General features: G+C 47.2%; 1 protein-coding gene and 1 long non-coding RNA gene across 5 annotated transcripts in view; one reads left to right on the top strand and one right to left on the bottom strand.

The window, feature by feature from the left end:
• Positions 1 to 1,580: 1,580 nt before the first annotated feature.
• The window catches only part of TET3 (tet methylcytosine dioxygenase 3), a 106,494-nt gene continuing 92,652 nt past the window's right edge, over positions 1,581 to 15,422 (bottom strand). For all 4 annotated transcript variants that reach the window (XM_072769854.1, XM_072769856.1, XM_072769858.1 and 1 more), the window contains exons 10-11: positions 10,006 to 10,342; positions 1,581 to 9,413 (exon numbers count right to left, since the gene is read on the bottom strand). In XM_072769854.1, the coding sequence (XP_072625955.1) occupies positions 7,636 to 9,413; positions 10,006 to 10,342 (2,115 nt within the window). In that variant the 3' untranslated portion in view covers positions 1,581 to 7,635. The remainder of the gene's footprint in view (positions 9,414 to 10,005; positions 10,343 to 15,422) is intronic.
• LOC140601215 (uncharacterized) lies at positions 8,645 to 15,307 on the top strand. Its single transcript, XR_012004260.1, has 3 exons — positions 8,645 to 9,208; positions 13,454 to 13,583; positions 14,141 to 15,307. It is a non-coding gene; the product is annotated as an uncharacterized lncRNA (long non-coding RNA).

The following is a 15,422-nucleotide window of genomic DNA, read 5'->3' as shown; positions in this document are numbered from 1 at the left end:
GGCTTTATTATGTTGAGGCATATTCCCCCTAGACCTACTCTGCAGTGTTTCTATCATGAATGGATGTACTTTGTCAGCATCAATAGAAATGGCCATATAGTTTTTATCCTTTCTTTTATTGATGTGATGTATCATGTTGATTGTTTTGCAAATATTGAACCACCCTTGCATCCTAGGAGTAATTCCCACTTGATTGTGGTTTACGATTTTTTAAATGTTGGTTTCCTAATATTTGATGAGGAATTTTACTTCTGTATTCAAGAGATATTGGCCTGTATTTATTCTTTTTGTAGTGTCTTTAGTGTTGGTATCAGGGTAATGCTGGCCTCATAGAATGAATTTGGAAGTTTTCCTTCCTCTTCTATTTTTTAGAATAGTTTGAGAAGGAATAGATATTAACTCTTCTTTAAGTGTTTCGTAGAGTTCTATGAAGCCATCTGGTCCTGGACTTTTGTTTGTTGGGAGTTTTTGGATTACTGATTCAATTTAATTTTTGGTAATTGCTCTTTTCAAATCTATTTCTCCTTTAGTTTTGGTGAGTTGTGTTTCTAGGAATTTATCCATTTCTTCTAAGTTGTCATAATCGTGTTACAACTGTATTTCTGTGGTTGTTGGTTAATTTTTTTTTTAAGATTTTATTTATTTATTCATGAGAGAGAGGGAGAGACACAGGCAGAGGAAGAAGCTGGTTCCTTGCGGGGAGCCTGACATGGGACTCAATCCCAGGTCTCCAGGTTCAGGCCCTGGGCTGAAGGTGGTGCCAAACTGCTGAGCCACCCGGGCTGCCCTATTTCTCCTTTCATTAGTGAGTTGTGGGTTTTTTGTTTTTTGTTTTTTAATGTCTGTCTAGAGGTTTATCAATTTTGTTCATCTTTTCAAATGATCAGCTCTTGGTTTCATTGATCTGTTCCTTTTGTTTCTATATAACTTCTTCTCTAATCTGTTATTATTTCCTTCCTTCTGATGGTTTTGGCTTTTGTTCTTTTTCTAGCTCCTTTACTTGTAAGATCAGTTTGAGATTTTTCTTGCTTCTTGAGGCAGGCCTGTATTGCTATCATCTTCCCTCTTAGAACCACTTTTGCTGCAGCAGCCCTGGCAATCTAAACTAAAAGGGGGCCTCATATGCACCTCTTCCCAAGGACAGCAAAGTCTAGGGCTATGTGGCTCTCCCTACTAGACCTGGTGTTCAGGTCATCAGAATGAAGCTGAATTCAGCCATTCTTTAGCAAATATTACATCAGAAGTGAACATTAGTTGGGGGGTGGGTGGGAGGAGGGAAGTCTCCAAACTGAGTGAAAAAAGGGGAAAAAAAACCAAAAGCAGAAACATAGATGAGAAAAAGGCCATCTCTTTTGCCTCTGCATATGCAGCTCTAAAAACTGATGGCCTTTGACATTATGCAGCTGGCAGGAGGAGACGAGGCCCGGCTCCACCGTTGCTGTCAGTGAGGGCTTCAGTGGTGCATGTACAACCTACAGTGGGATGGCAGGGTTATAGGGAACCTTAAATACCACAATCTGGGTCTGGTTCAAGGTGGGGGGAGGGTTGGGTTGGTGAAGGAAAAAAGGACCCACTCTGAATTTGAGTGCAAAAAATAAATATAAAATTTATTAAAACACCCACAATATTTTAAAGATACCAGGAGTAATACAGTTCACAAACCCAGTTGTTTGTGTAAATTATAATAAAATACAAATCAAAAAAGGATACATACTTGCAATTTCTAGGCACCCTAAATTAAATTTACTGAAACACTGGGGGAGAAGGGAGGGTAAGGAGGGGTAGCTCAGGAGGCAAACCAATAAAGTGGGAGGAAAAAATATTAACAAAAAGGTAAAAATTATACAAAATAAAATTATCAGCATAAATTTACTGTACTAAGAATATCTACAGTTTAATAATACACATCCTATTGCCTTGAGACATTGCAAAAATCTACCATTCATCCATCAACCCCAGATAAACTTCATTTCAAGTAGCCACAGTTACAAAGTCAAGACGGAATATTCAAGTATGGTTGTTAAGTTCACCTCCATTGGAAGCCAAGTAACCAAACAGGAATTCAAAGAGAGAAGAAATAAAACACATCAAAAAGCTACAAGGGTTCTAGATTAAGTCTAATGCATTAATATGCCACAATATGACCTGCCCTTATTTCTTTTTATAATTAGAATATGTGAAAAAGAAATGACATCACTCCTGTTTTTCTCCTCCTTTTTCCCCTCAAAAGAAAAAAAAATCTGGAATCAAGAAAATTTGGATGTTCAAATGAGCCAAATAGTATTTTTTAAATCCCCATGTGAATAGTGATGAATTATCCCTGAATGACGACGGGTAGTCAAAATGAGAAGAGCGCAAATGATACCACTACAAAAAGCATCCCTGATATCAGAATAGAAGCAACTGAGGAAGTAGGCCAAATCATCACTGATCCTTAGGCCAAAAGCAACTTTCGGCCTTGCATTTCTGTGCTGCAGCCTCTGCTCAGGGGAGAAGCCTATTGCTCTGCTCTTGGGGGCAGCTCTGCGGGAGGAAGGGCTGGGAGCGCCAAGACGGAGTCTCACGTGGAAATGCTCTATGCACGCATGGGTGTGGGGCTGTATAACCTATGCTGGGATATGCACCTCAAAACGTTTTGGTCCAGGGTATGTCGACGTTGGCCGTGTACTACAGCAGATGCCGCTGGCTGACAAAGTAGGTTTTGAGGAAGTCATTTCAAATGACAGCAACAATGCCAGAAAAAGCTCAATGAGATGGGCCTAGGAGATTCACATTTTATTCGAGAGCAAAACTTACAAAGAAAATGAAATAAAGTCAACCACACGCCTTCCTTTAGATGGCCTGCCATTATTAACTGCCGAAGAGTGAAAAATAAAATGACCCTGGATTCTTCAAGGTCAAGTAAGTCATCAGATGGGCAACCTGCAGGTATCGGACCCTCACAGAATCTACCTCACTGAAGTTGTCACAATGTCCTGTTTTTGAGGTATTTAAAAAAATTATTGTGACAGTGGATGACACAAAATGGAGCTTCCTGTTACGTTTTTCAAACAACTTCTGTGGACCCAAGAAGAAATTTAGATTAGCACCAACTAAAAAGCAGCCTCAGTGGCCTCAAGTGAGCAAAGAAAGCTCCTTCCTTTATTTGAACACAGGGTGGGTGGGAGGGGGGTCACTGATGATAGCAACGCTGGGGCAAGTGCTGTGAGGAGCCAAGGAGTGAGCCTGCTTCCCACCCTGGCCCTGGCCAGGGGAGGAAGGAGGTCCATTCAGGATGCCGTAGTATGTGAGTGCCTTTGGAGACCCTCACAGGTGTCCACCTGGCACCCTGGGCTGGAGGAGGAAGCTGTGTGTCCTCGCTATGAGAATGCCTGCCATGTAGAAACGGCAGGAGGATCAGATTCCCCTTTCTTTCTCATGAGGCCTGAGAGGACAGACGTGTAACCAGAGCACCTGCCACGCCAGGCAGGCCCACTCCCCTCACAGTCAGGGGAGCCAGCTGCCTTTAGAACTTGCCTTCCTGTGTTTGGCCACCAGGGGAAGAATAATCAAATGAAACAGAAAAACTGCTCAGAGCAGGTTTTAGCACGGTAAACAGAGGTCTAAGGAGACAGCACCAAAAGGGGAAGAGGGGGAAGCCAAGAGAGACTGGAGCCCACCTTGTTTTTGGTTGGTTGCGGTTTCAGAACCTTGATAGCACCTCAGCAGGACAGGATCAGGGACAGTCACATTAAAACACCATAGCACCATTTTATTTAGACTATTTCAATTCATAAAAATGCTTCCTAGTCCATAAAACACACTTCAGTAACAAAAGGAAAGAGACTGGTTGAGGCACGTCAGGGGTATCACTTAAACTTTCCACCAGCGTTGCCTTGGTTTGAGATCTGGCGGTGCTTCCACTTCACAAAGTCTGACTGCATTTTTTTTCTCCATGAAATCAGATCACCATCTACTCATCAACTGTCCTCACACATCTAGTGCTGTTCCATACAAAGCACTTGAGCTCTGCTCCTTTCCTTGCTTTAGCACTTTAAAAATCCCTTGCTCTGCAAGCTACCATTTCCAAAAGAGGCTGGTGGAAGGACCAAGAAGGGGCAGGGTCTGAGCTCTTTCCACACACACCATGGTCACCCCAGCGAGAGGGCAAGCAGGACCCACAAAAGCCAGCATGTGGGAAATTTAGGCCCTGGCAAAAAAAAAAAAAAAAAAAAAAAAAAATTCCAAACCAAATGACAACACCAGAAACAACAAAACCTCAAAATCCATGAAACAACTTTAGTCAAGATTTCTGATAATGGGTTCTTGAGCTAGCACCAGTTATTTTGTGAGAACCTGCCGCAAAGCGATTTTTATCTTAAAAATCTCTTAGCACAGAATTTTGCAAGCACTTCCCTTGCATGCAAAAGGCAGGGGAGACCAAACAAAAGGGGAACCAGATATTCGCGCTGCATGTGGATGGCGTCTGTGGACAGGGCACACTGGGGAGAGGACGCGAAGACTCCGTCATCTCTCGTTGCTATATTATTACTCTACAACTTGGTCATGCTGTTAGGTTTGTTAGTTGCAATGGCTTTATTTTTCTTCTCATGATAAAAATGTCTGTTAATCATCTTTAGGACTTAAAAAATGATAGTGCCAGTAAAAAATAAAAATTTGATTTTTCTCTTTAAGAAACCTTCAGCAGCAAGGGGCGGGGAATAAGGAGCTGTGCATAGTTACTTTTTAAATATACGTCTAAAGCATGCTAATTTTAATGACTGAGATTTGAGGTAGGTTATACATGTAGTGTGTAAAAATCAGCATGGACTCAAGCATGGCAACAGCACCACCTAATTTCTGAAACACCATTCTGAGGGGAACGGGAACATCCAATGGAGACTGCCTCTTGACTCACCTTACAGCAGCCTACACACTAGTCTAGAAAGTTACGGACCAGAGGCTGTTGGGGCCGCGGGACAGACATCACATGCTTTGAGCTTGTATCGGTTTCTCCTTTCATCTGATGGCTTTGCTACCAAAGGGTGACGAGGGAAAGATTATATTTAACATACATCAGGAAGATTCACACATGCCAAGTATCCGAATCACCTGGGTTACATTCGGGACCTTCCAAACCAACAGCCAACCTGGGGCTTTCCCGGGTCATACAGACGGTCACATTCTCCAAAATGTTTCGTAAAATATTGTATTTCTTGCTTAAGATCATTTAAAATGAAGTTTTCAAGGCACCCCCGCATCTACCTAAGCACGGAGTCAAATGAGACCTGCATAAAAGTACTGATGCGATAAGCAAAATAGCATTTAAAGGACCCAACTTTTCCTCAAAACTAGAAAATCAGCATGCTTATTAAAGAACTCTGCTTCCTTTAGCTTGTCAAACTGAAGGTCAGAGGTTTTCCTATAAATCTGAGTTCTGAATAATTCTAAATCCTGATAAGCTCTTGGGTATTTATTTCAAAAGCAATAATATTTCATTTTTGTCCTGTAAAATAAATGCAACTTTACAGAATATGGTAAAAGTGAAGGATAGACAAAGCACGTTAAATATTCAGCTACTATTTACAATTTCTCCCACAATGACATGTTAAAACATACTTTTTTTTTTTTCAAGTTGCTGTTTAAATCTAGGCAAAAGTGCTTAAAAAAATCTTTCACTATTTACAGTTAAAACCAGACCACATAAATGCTCAGGACATGTTACAGCGACTCTCCGCCAGGGCTTCTGAACAGTTACAGCAAACACCCAGCGGCTCGGTTCTCAGCTCATACACAAGGCACCTGGAAGCTCAGGAACTTGCCTTTAGCATCGTCATCTGATTGTTAAACTCGTTTTACGAAGACCCACATCTGAATAAGACTGCTCAATAAATATCTGACATTTCTCTCAGGGCTTGGTTGTCATTCACTGTGTGGCCATGGTCCCCTCTGCGTGTCCTGCTGAAGCCTCCCACTCACCACACACATCCACATGGGTAGCCTGATAGAAATTCTGCTAATACCACAGAAAAAACAAACACTCCAGGAAGTTTGACTTGCTGTCCATGAATCTTGCTTCCGCCAGTTAGGCCCAACCTCTCTCAACAATGTTGCAAAAATTAAGCACCACATTCTCATTTCAAAGAACTGAATGAATGCACCAGAATTTTAGAATGGGAAGTTAAAGTGGGTGGAAAGGGAAGGAAGGGAGGGAGAAAATGATCCAATAGAGAAATGGCACCAATTTGGGAGGAAAAAACATAGCTACCTGCTGAAAACGTTTGACTCCTGCATTTGAAAATCGCTAAGTGCAAGCCCAGCCCTGCTCACAACAGCACGGGTGGGGGGGGGGGGGGGGTAAGGGCTTGGGTTGTGAGGCCTGCACCATTGTCGGAGGTGGAAATCCAGGAATAGAGAGAGATGCATTAACTGCTGTTACACTGGTGTGCTGAGCTCCCGCAGGAGGCGACCTGCCCAAGAGCCAGGGGAGCGAGTCCCAGCACGATACTACAGCACCAGGCTCTGCACAGTGCCGCGCGCCAAGCGACACGGCCATGCTGGCTTTTCACAGCTTGGGTTCAACTTCTTGTTTTTAGAGATACAGTAGCCCTTTTTCAGTATCAGCATAGGCTTTGGGGCATTTTTAGAAAAACTGCCACTCAAATTCCTTCAGCCCAGGATTCATTGGCTTGTCAACCCGGTGGAAACGGCTCCTAAGAGCCTCTCAACTCTAGCTCCATCAGGAGGTGCTGCCTAGGGAACCATGACATCGTGTGACTTGACAAATAACGGACAGAGAGGATTCAGTGTGGAGACTAGCAAGCTTGAAGCGGTCTACTTCCAACCTGGTTTCTGGGGGAAATCTACGCCAGCATCTCAGGTGCCTGGCCTGGGGTACACCTGCCTCCCCGTCCCTGACTCCAAGCCGGTGACTAGAAAAGGGACCCCGGATGTTTCTCTACAGATTCTCCCATCCTACGGGAGGACAGAGGCTGTCCTGAGGGCTCCCTCCCCTGAGGGGAAGGCCTATTTGTCAGGAGGGATGGACCGGGTGGCTACAATCTGCACTTGGCTCATGAGGGGCAGATGGCTGAGAGAACCTTGCCAGCTCCCAAGAGGGCCAGGCTCGCTGGGCCCAGCACGACTGGGCAGGAATGAGCGCTTTTGGCCTTTCCTGCCGATCCTTTACCATTACTATTGTCGCTTTTTAAAAAATCCAATAAATACACATTTTAAATGGAATTTAAAACTACTCCTTTGTGAAAGGACACTATAAACTTTCTTTCCATTATTGTGATATACAAGGATAGAGTTTTAAAAACAAGAGGAAATAAAAGCCCCCCCTCCCCGCCCCAAACAAGGAGGAGGGGAAAAAAAAAACCAACGTGGAGATATAAATATTAAGATCACGAAAAAAATCACCCGACAGCCGTAGTTTCTTCTTCAAAGTGCTGGGGAAGTGGGGGGAAGGGAGGGGCGGGTCAGTTCTGAGGTTTGGACCATAAATACATATATATGCATATCTATATATGTATATATAGATAAAAAGACTTCTGCACCCCCAACCCGCCCCCAGGTGTGAGGGCAAAAGCACCACAGAGGCAGCTCGGGCCGGGCCCGACGCTGAGGTACGCTGGCTCCCTGGCACCCTGGCACCTAGATCCAGCGGCTGTAGGGGCCAGTGACCTTCGTGTAGGCGTAGGAGGACACGGTGACTGCTGAGTCTGTGGGCATGGCCAACGCCTGCCGAGTGGGGACAATCCCCTTCTTTTCCTTATGCTGGGGCTCAGCAACCATGGCACCCCCCCATTTGCGCTTCTTCCCATATAGCTTGGCCTCCTGCTGGCCCAGGCCCAGCCGGGCGGCCTCCTCCTGTCGCGCCCGGGCCCTCTCCGCCAGCTGCTTCATCTTGGCCTCCCAGAGGGCCAGCCCATGGTTGGGCTGGTTGAGGTTCTTGTGCTGGTAGAAGACCAGCGAGATGCGGGTGGGGTGGCAGCGGTTGGGTTTCTTGAGGGGCGTGGTGGCGTGCAGCTCCCGCCGGGCGCACTCGATGAGGATCGAGCCGTGAGCAGGGGCCACGGCCACACCACCGATGTTCTCGTCCAGGAAGTTGTGTTCGCTGTCAGACCACAGCTCCTCCTCCTCCTCGGCCCCACCACTCTTCTCCTCCTTCACCGTGGCCTTGCTGGGGGGGTCCCCGGCACTCCCCTCCTCCAGGCTGAAGGGATCCCATAGCTTTTCCTCAGACTTCAGGGCCCCGAAGAGCTTCTCGCTGGAGCCCAGGGGCATGCTGAAGGACTGCCAGGCTTTGTCCAGCTGGCTTGCCCCTGGGGTGGGAATCCTTCCCTCCTCTCCTTTCAGGGGGCTCCACAACTTGTCTTGGAACCCAGGACCACTTTTCAGGGCAGAGTTGAAATCTCCAGCCCCGACCCCCCAAGGCTTCTCAGTCAGGCTGGGCCCAGCCAAGGCCGAGGTGGTGTTCCCAAACTTGCAGGGGCTCCACGGTTTGCTTCGAAGCCGTCCTCCAGGTTGGGGAGCTGGCTGCTGCCCCTCACCAGAGAACAGCCCCCACTGGCCATCCGGGAAGTGGGAAGGGGTTAGGCAGCTGGCCCCATAAGAACTGAGCTTGTCAGGGAGGATGGCAGGGCTCTCCCCAGGATGGAACATACCCCAGCTTCCACCCACACTGTTAGTCCTCTTGGGGGACATGCTTGGGCCTCCTGAGTACTGTCCCCATAGGTGATTGGGTCCCCCATTCTGAGAAGCCTCGGGCAAAGGTGTTTTGCCCATCTTACCAGGGTCTCTGGGTATAGATTCAGCCTGGACCAATGGGTCTACTGGCTCTTGCTTGATGGATCTGTTGTAGCAGTTGGAGCTCTGTGCAAAGGGAGAGGGGTCCCTGGATGCTGGGTGGATCTGGGGAGCCTTGGGAAGCAGATACTCCTTGGGGCCTGGATAAGCAGGCTGCTGGTGGTGAGGAGTGGGGTGGTGGGTGTCTGTGGGAACAGCCTGGCCAGGCAGCTCGGCAAACTCAGCACCACCGTAGGCCGGGCTCAGGCTGTTGTGCAGAGCATGGAGGTCTGGCTTCTTCTCAAAACTGCTGCCACCACCACTGTGTCCCCAGGTGCCAGGACCCAGGAACTGTGAGGGGAAGACGGGGTTGCTGGATGGAAAGCCATAATAGCCGAATGATGGAAGAGCGTACTTGGAGTGGAAGCCGTTGACGGAGGTCAGGCTGGGCTGTGCATAGTAGGAGTGGTAGGAGTATACGCTATTCATGCTGTAGGGGTCGGAGGGCCGGCAGTTGCCCAGCACCGAGTAGCTCTCTACCACTGCATTGCCGCTGTACTTGAAGGAGCTGAAGTGGTTCTGTGGCTCAACTTTGAGGGAGGGCTTCAGGCCTTGCTGGGGCAATCCACCCTTCAGAGCCAGGCCTGGGGAAGACAGGAGGCAGGACAAGGAGCAGAGAGAACCATATCCCACAAAGGCCCTGGGCAAGAGGACTGGGGATGGAACCTCCCTCTTCTGCTGAGGGTTTCTCAGCCCTGCTGAAGCCCTGGGAGGAGTGGCTGGCGGAGCCCAGGGCCCCCCACAGTGCTCCTCCTCCTCCCTTCCCTGGCCCACCCCACAGGTCCTCAGTGAAGCTCCACCCACTGAGTGCCAGCCTCTGCGGGGACAAGGCTCAGGAGGGAGGAGAGCTGCCCCACACCCACAATCGCTGCCACCCCCACTGCAGACCCCATGCCTGAGGCCACAGCACACTCTGCAGATGCTCAGACTAGCTGGAGGAGAAGTCCAGCTCCTCCTCGGGAAGACGGGACCTTCCTGCCGCTGACTCCCCGGCCCTGATGTCCTGGCGTTGCTGTGGACGCCGTGCTGACAAAGTTAAGATAATGTGGGGTCTGGATGGCTGAGAGAGGCCCCAGAACTTTGGGCTGGAGTTCTAGCTCGAGGCAGGAAGAGGGGCGGGGCCACAACCCCCCACCCGGACAGTGCCACCTCTGGTGGCACCTTCTCCCCACACACCTGGGTCAGTGGTGACACCGGCCAGCTCGAGGGCCTCCTGTTTGATCTTCTCGGGAGTACTCAGCTTTTCCTTCTGAACCTTCTTCTTCTCCGCTGCTGCCTTTCGGGCTTCCAGCTGCCGCTGGCGGCACGACTTGGCAGGCTCAGGCAGGCGCCGGACCTCGCGGGGGAAGGCGGTGAGCACCTGGATGGCCCCGCTGCCCACCTTGGCGTTCTGGTTCTCCTCACTGCCATACTCATCTGTGTTGGCCATCTTGTACAGGGGAAGCACGTGCAGCTGCTCGTCCTCAGGAATCTTGCCCACGCAGCGATTGTCTTCCTTGGTCAGGGTGCAGACCTGCCCCGAGCAGAGAGAGGGAGGATGCACGGGGTTGGAGGAGCTGAGCGCTGGGAGGAAGGGACTGAGCGTCTTGCATACAAGACCTCCCTCCCACCTTCCCCACACAGTCCTGACATCAGCCATCCACTCTCCCAGGAGTGTTTAAAAGCACATTTGCCCTGGTTCACAGAGTAACAGTATCACCAACATTTAGAATCTGCTCTACAGGGCAGCCCCAGTGGCGCAGCGGTTTGGTGCCGCCTGCAGCCTGGGGCGTGATCCTGGAGACCCGGGATCGAGTCCCACATCGGGCTCCCTGCATGGAGCCTGCTTCTCCCTCTGCCTGTGTCTCTGCCTCTCTCTCTCTCTCTGTGTCTATGAATAAATAAATAAAATCTTAAAAAAAAAAAAAAAAGAATCTGCTCTACAGCTTTCAAAGGACATCCATTCCTTTTTATCTCCTGCGACCCTCAAGCAGCTGAGAGGGGAGGAGATGACTGGCCCAAGGTCACACGGCTGGGAAGGGGCCCAGTAGGACTGGCAGCTATGCTGTGCCCTCCAGCGGAATGTTCTTGTCATTACGCTTCATCACCGCAGACCTCCCACCCTTGTTATTCCCCTGTGCCCTGGATGAACACTCAGCCTCCTTCTGCTCTTAAAATACTCTGTATTAAAAACTACATGTGCTGCTTGTAGAAAATTTAGGCCAGCAAAAAGGAAATAATAATTATCTCCATAATCCCACCATCCATAAATAATCACTATAAACACTTTGATCATATTGCATACACGTATACCCACACTCACTTTTGGTAATGAAATAGGATTGCATTATGCACACAATTTTATAATAACTTCTTTTTAAACGTAGTATGAATATTTTATTATGCATTATTCTCCCCCATTGTGATTTAAGAACTTGCATATTATTCTACTGCATCAGTGTATTCATTTAATCCTTCATCACCATTTAAAGTTGTTTCCAATTTTTTGTATCATAAATACTTTTATATACTTTTAGCTAAATTTTCTAAAAAACATAATTCCTAGAATAAACTCGGTGAAGTAAACGGCTACATGTTGCCAAACTGCCCTCCAAAATGATTCTCCTCAGTATTTCACTCCTACTGGCAGAAGATGAGTTTCCATTTTCCTACACTTTTGCTTATAATTTTGCCATCAATTTTTAAAAACATTTTGCTCATTATCAAAATGTATCTCATTGATCTGCATTTCTGATTACTAATGAGGCTTTATTTTTTTTTCCTCTCAAGTTTACTCTTCACTCTTGTGTTGGCTGTATTATTATTATATTATATAATTATTATTATTATATTATATTATTATGTTATTTTGTGTGTTCTTCATGTTTTGGTATTTGGGGCCTTGACTCTAGAGGGGCTGTCTCTCCCCCAAGACTATCTAATTCCTAGAGATAGCAAATGACCTCCTTCAGGTGCACCCTGATATACAAACCAACCAATCCAGAGCCCACACAGCCAACTCTCTCCTTTATCAAACTCTCGCACGCTGAGCCAGTATTCCTACTGCCCTATATCACCCAGGACCGGGGAGGACACCTGGAGACCACCCCTATGGCCCAGAGACCCAGAAATTATTCAACCTAATAAATCCTTGGGCTTACTCAGCTCTCCTACTTGGCCTTGCCCATTCCTTCCCACAAAACCTCCAATAAGGGCTCTGAGGCATACTGTCCCCTCTCATTCCTCTCATCCCTCTGCCTCCTGACCAACCCCAGTGCTTCTGCATGGCCTGGTGGGGCATGTGCTTCCAAAGGCTCTGTGAGGGATGCCTGGGTGGCTCAGTGGTTGAGCGTCTGCCCTCAGCTCAGGGTATGATCCCAGGGTCCTGGGATCGAGTCCCACATCTGGTTCCCTCTTGGGAGCCTGCTTATCCCTCTGCCTGTGTCTCTGCCTCTCTGTCTCTAAAATCTTAAAAAAAAAAAAAAAAAAGCTCTGTGAGTATAAACTTTTGCCTTCCTGACAGTCATGTCTGTGTCTTCATGTCTTATCATATTTGATCAAATAAGTCTTGGGTATACTTGGGTATATTTTATTTTTGGAGGGGGGTATATTTTAATACAACTGTCTTCCTTTTTTGGTGAGTTTTATGCCTTTTACCCATTTTTATATGACACTATTCATTTTTAATTATTCATGTAATCTTTGTATATAAACATTATCATTTCCTTTGTCACTTGTTATAAATACTGTATTCCGGTTTGTAGTGGCCTTTCAATTATGATCAGTGTTTTATTTTTATTTTTTTAAAGATTTTATTTATTCATGAGAGACACAGAGAGAGGCAGACACAGGCAGAGGGAGAAGCAGGCTCCATGCAGGGAGCCTGATGTGGGACTCGATCCCAGAACCCCGGGATCATGACCTGAGCTGAAAGGCAAATGCTCAACCGCTGAGCCACCCAGGTGTGCTGATGACAGTGTTTTATTGTTGAACAGAAACTGTTCATTTTTATGAAGTCAGCTCTATTCATCCTTCCACCTATAGCTTCTCCTTTGGTGTCACACTCTACCATGTATGTTTCTTTTCAAAGTATGTGTGGCTCTTCAGAATCTGCTCTGATCAGAACCCTGCATACCTTCTGGGTTGGACTGACCACCAGCCCTGCTTCCAATAATTCCCTAAAACCCAATGTAATAAACAACAGAGCAAAAGTAAAAGACAAAGAATAAGATATGACAGAAGGGGTGTTTTTCTCCTTAACAGAGATACCTTACCAATGTCAACAGATGTGGCTATCTTTGTTTTTTTTTTTTTTTTTTTAAGATTTTATTTATTTATTTATGAGAGACACACAGAGAGAGGCAGAGACAGGGAGAGGGAGAAGCAGGCTCCATGCAGGGAGCCCGATGTGGGACTTGATCCCAGGTCTCCAGGATCACGCCCTGGGCCGACGGCGGCGCTAAACCGCTGAGCCACCCGGGCTGCCCCTATCCTTGTTTTTTTTTTTTTTTTAAAAAAAAAAAGGACATAAAGGATAGTCACAAAGATAAAATTTAAATGAGTAAGAAATATAGACAAAGATGTTCAACCTGTCTAGTAATAGAAGAAACACAAATTACAATGAGACCTTATGTTTACCACTCAGGCGGGCAAAGACTAAAGAAATTGAGAAAGCCCTGTGTTACAAGTAAGCCAGAGAAGCAGCACTCTAAAGCCTATAAATGGCCTTTCCCTGGGACCTCAAGGAGATCATTCCACCTCTGCACCAAGATGTGGTAAGGGTGGACCCTACCTCTGATTTATGGAACGGGAGTCTGGAAGCACCCACTGTCCATCCATAGGGGGATGGTCACATAAATGCTGGCAGAGCTATACATACAGCCTTACCACATGGTGAAGTAAATCTACATCCAGTGACACAGAAGCTGTCCGTTATGTATTCTTAAGTTGAGAAAAACAGGTCATAGAACAGCACATACATATAATGTGATCACATTTGTGTAAAATGTATGTAGCTGTACATACACATACACTCAGGTGTGTATGGGCATCAAAGAACGGTCATCACAATGCTAACACTGGTTATCTCAATGAGATTTCAGGCAACTTTTACTTTATACTTTTTTAATATTATTTTTAAAACAATGAATAGTTTTTTAATTAGAAAAAATATTGTTCATTTTGAAAACAGTTTTTTTTTTTTTTCCCCACTCTAAACTCTACAAGCTCTGGGATCAAAATAATCTCATTGTGCTCCTATCTCCTGGTGTTTCCTCCTCCTTCCCTGACCCTCTCCTAATCTTGGAGGTCCCTCCCTTTCTCTCTGTTTCAGCTAGAAACCCTCACGGTACCGTGTGGACAAGGCCCTGCCCCATCTGGCTTCCAGCCCTGGACAAGGAAGAGGACAAGGTAGAGAAATGAAACCTCAGAGCAGAGCAGTCAATCCCTGTGGCAGACCCAAGCTCCACCCAGACTCTGGAAGCCCCCTTTCAGATGAACTGCCAGTGCCTCTGCCTCTCCCAGTTTCCCGGGGAGCCCTGCCTGCCCAGAACCCAGTTCAAAAGCAAAGAAGAGAGCTGGGGTCATTCCTTCGAGGTGGTCCCCACTCAAGTGCAAACCTCCCCTTTTCCATCTGCGCTCACTCCTCTGGTGACTGCATCCGGCCTTGTAGCTGCACCTGTGAACTACGTGCTCTCCAGACATGCCCCTCCCCTGCCTGCTCCACAGGTCCACCTGGACATTTAGCAGGCATCTCAAAACAGAATTCTTCATTTTTACTCCCAAACTGGCCTTCTCCAACTAGTCTCTAACTCAGTGCATCATACCAGCACTTGGCCAGGTACTCAAGCAAAAAGTCTTGAGCGGTTCCCTAGTCCTTCCCTCTCAGATCCTGCATCTGTCCATCAGCAATCCCCTTGGCTGTACCTTCAAAGTCACCCAAAGTTGTCCAGTTACCCTCTTCCCACCCTCACTCCTGCCCAAGCCCCATCACCTCTAGGCTGGACACTGTCCTGGCTTTCTAACTGGCTGCCTCCTCCCATTCTCCCCACTGCCTCCATACTTACTCTCCACCTACAGGAGCAAGAGAATGCTTCTAACTTCATAAAGGAGATCCTACCACTCCCAGCCCTGCCTGCCTTCTGGACTCCCTGTGACTGACCCTTGCCTGCCTCTGAGCCTTGGCCTGTGCTGGTCCTTCTGCCTGGAGCGCTCCAACCCTAGACACTCCACCCCCCACCCTACCCCATCCCCTGTCCCTTACTCTCTCACTTCATTCATGTCTCAGCTCAGGTGCCCCTCCTCAGAAGGGCCTCTCTGCCTATGGCCTTTCAAACAGAATCTGCTCTCATCTTCCCCCTTCCCCTACTCCATCTTTTCCTCACAGCCTTCATCACTACCTGATACAATTAATATTACACACTTGGGCGGGACTTGGTCCATTTTATTCCCCAGCATCTAGACCAGCACCTGGGGCACAATAAACATTTACTCTATGGCTGAATCAAGAGGTTGTTTGGGTTTACATTCAAGTGTTTCATGGAGACCTAGAATGGTTTTTCGGTAAGTGAGGGCCTCCAGGTGTCCCAGAGATGGCACTCTGCAGCATCTGCCTG

Source organism: Canis lupus, chromosome 12 (assembly GCF_048164855.1).
Source record: "Canis lupus baileyi chromosome 12, mCanLup2.hap1, whole genome shotgun sequence".
Classification (NCBI taxonomy): domain Eukaryota; kingdom Metazoa; phylum Chordata; class Mammalia; order Carnivora; family Canidae; genus Canis; species Canis lupus.
The sequence above is the reverse complement of the archived record's forward strand: the minus strand, read 5'-3'. Positions and strand labels throughout refer to the sequence as shown.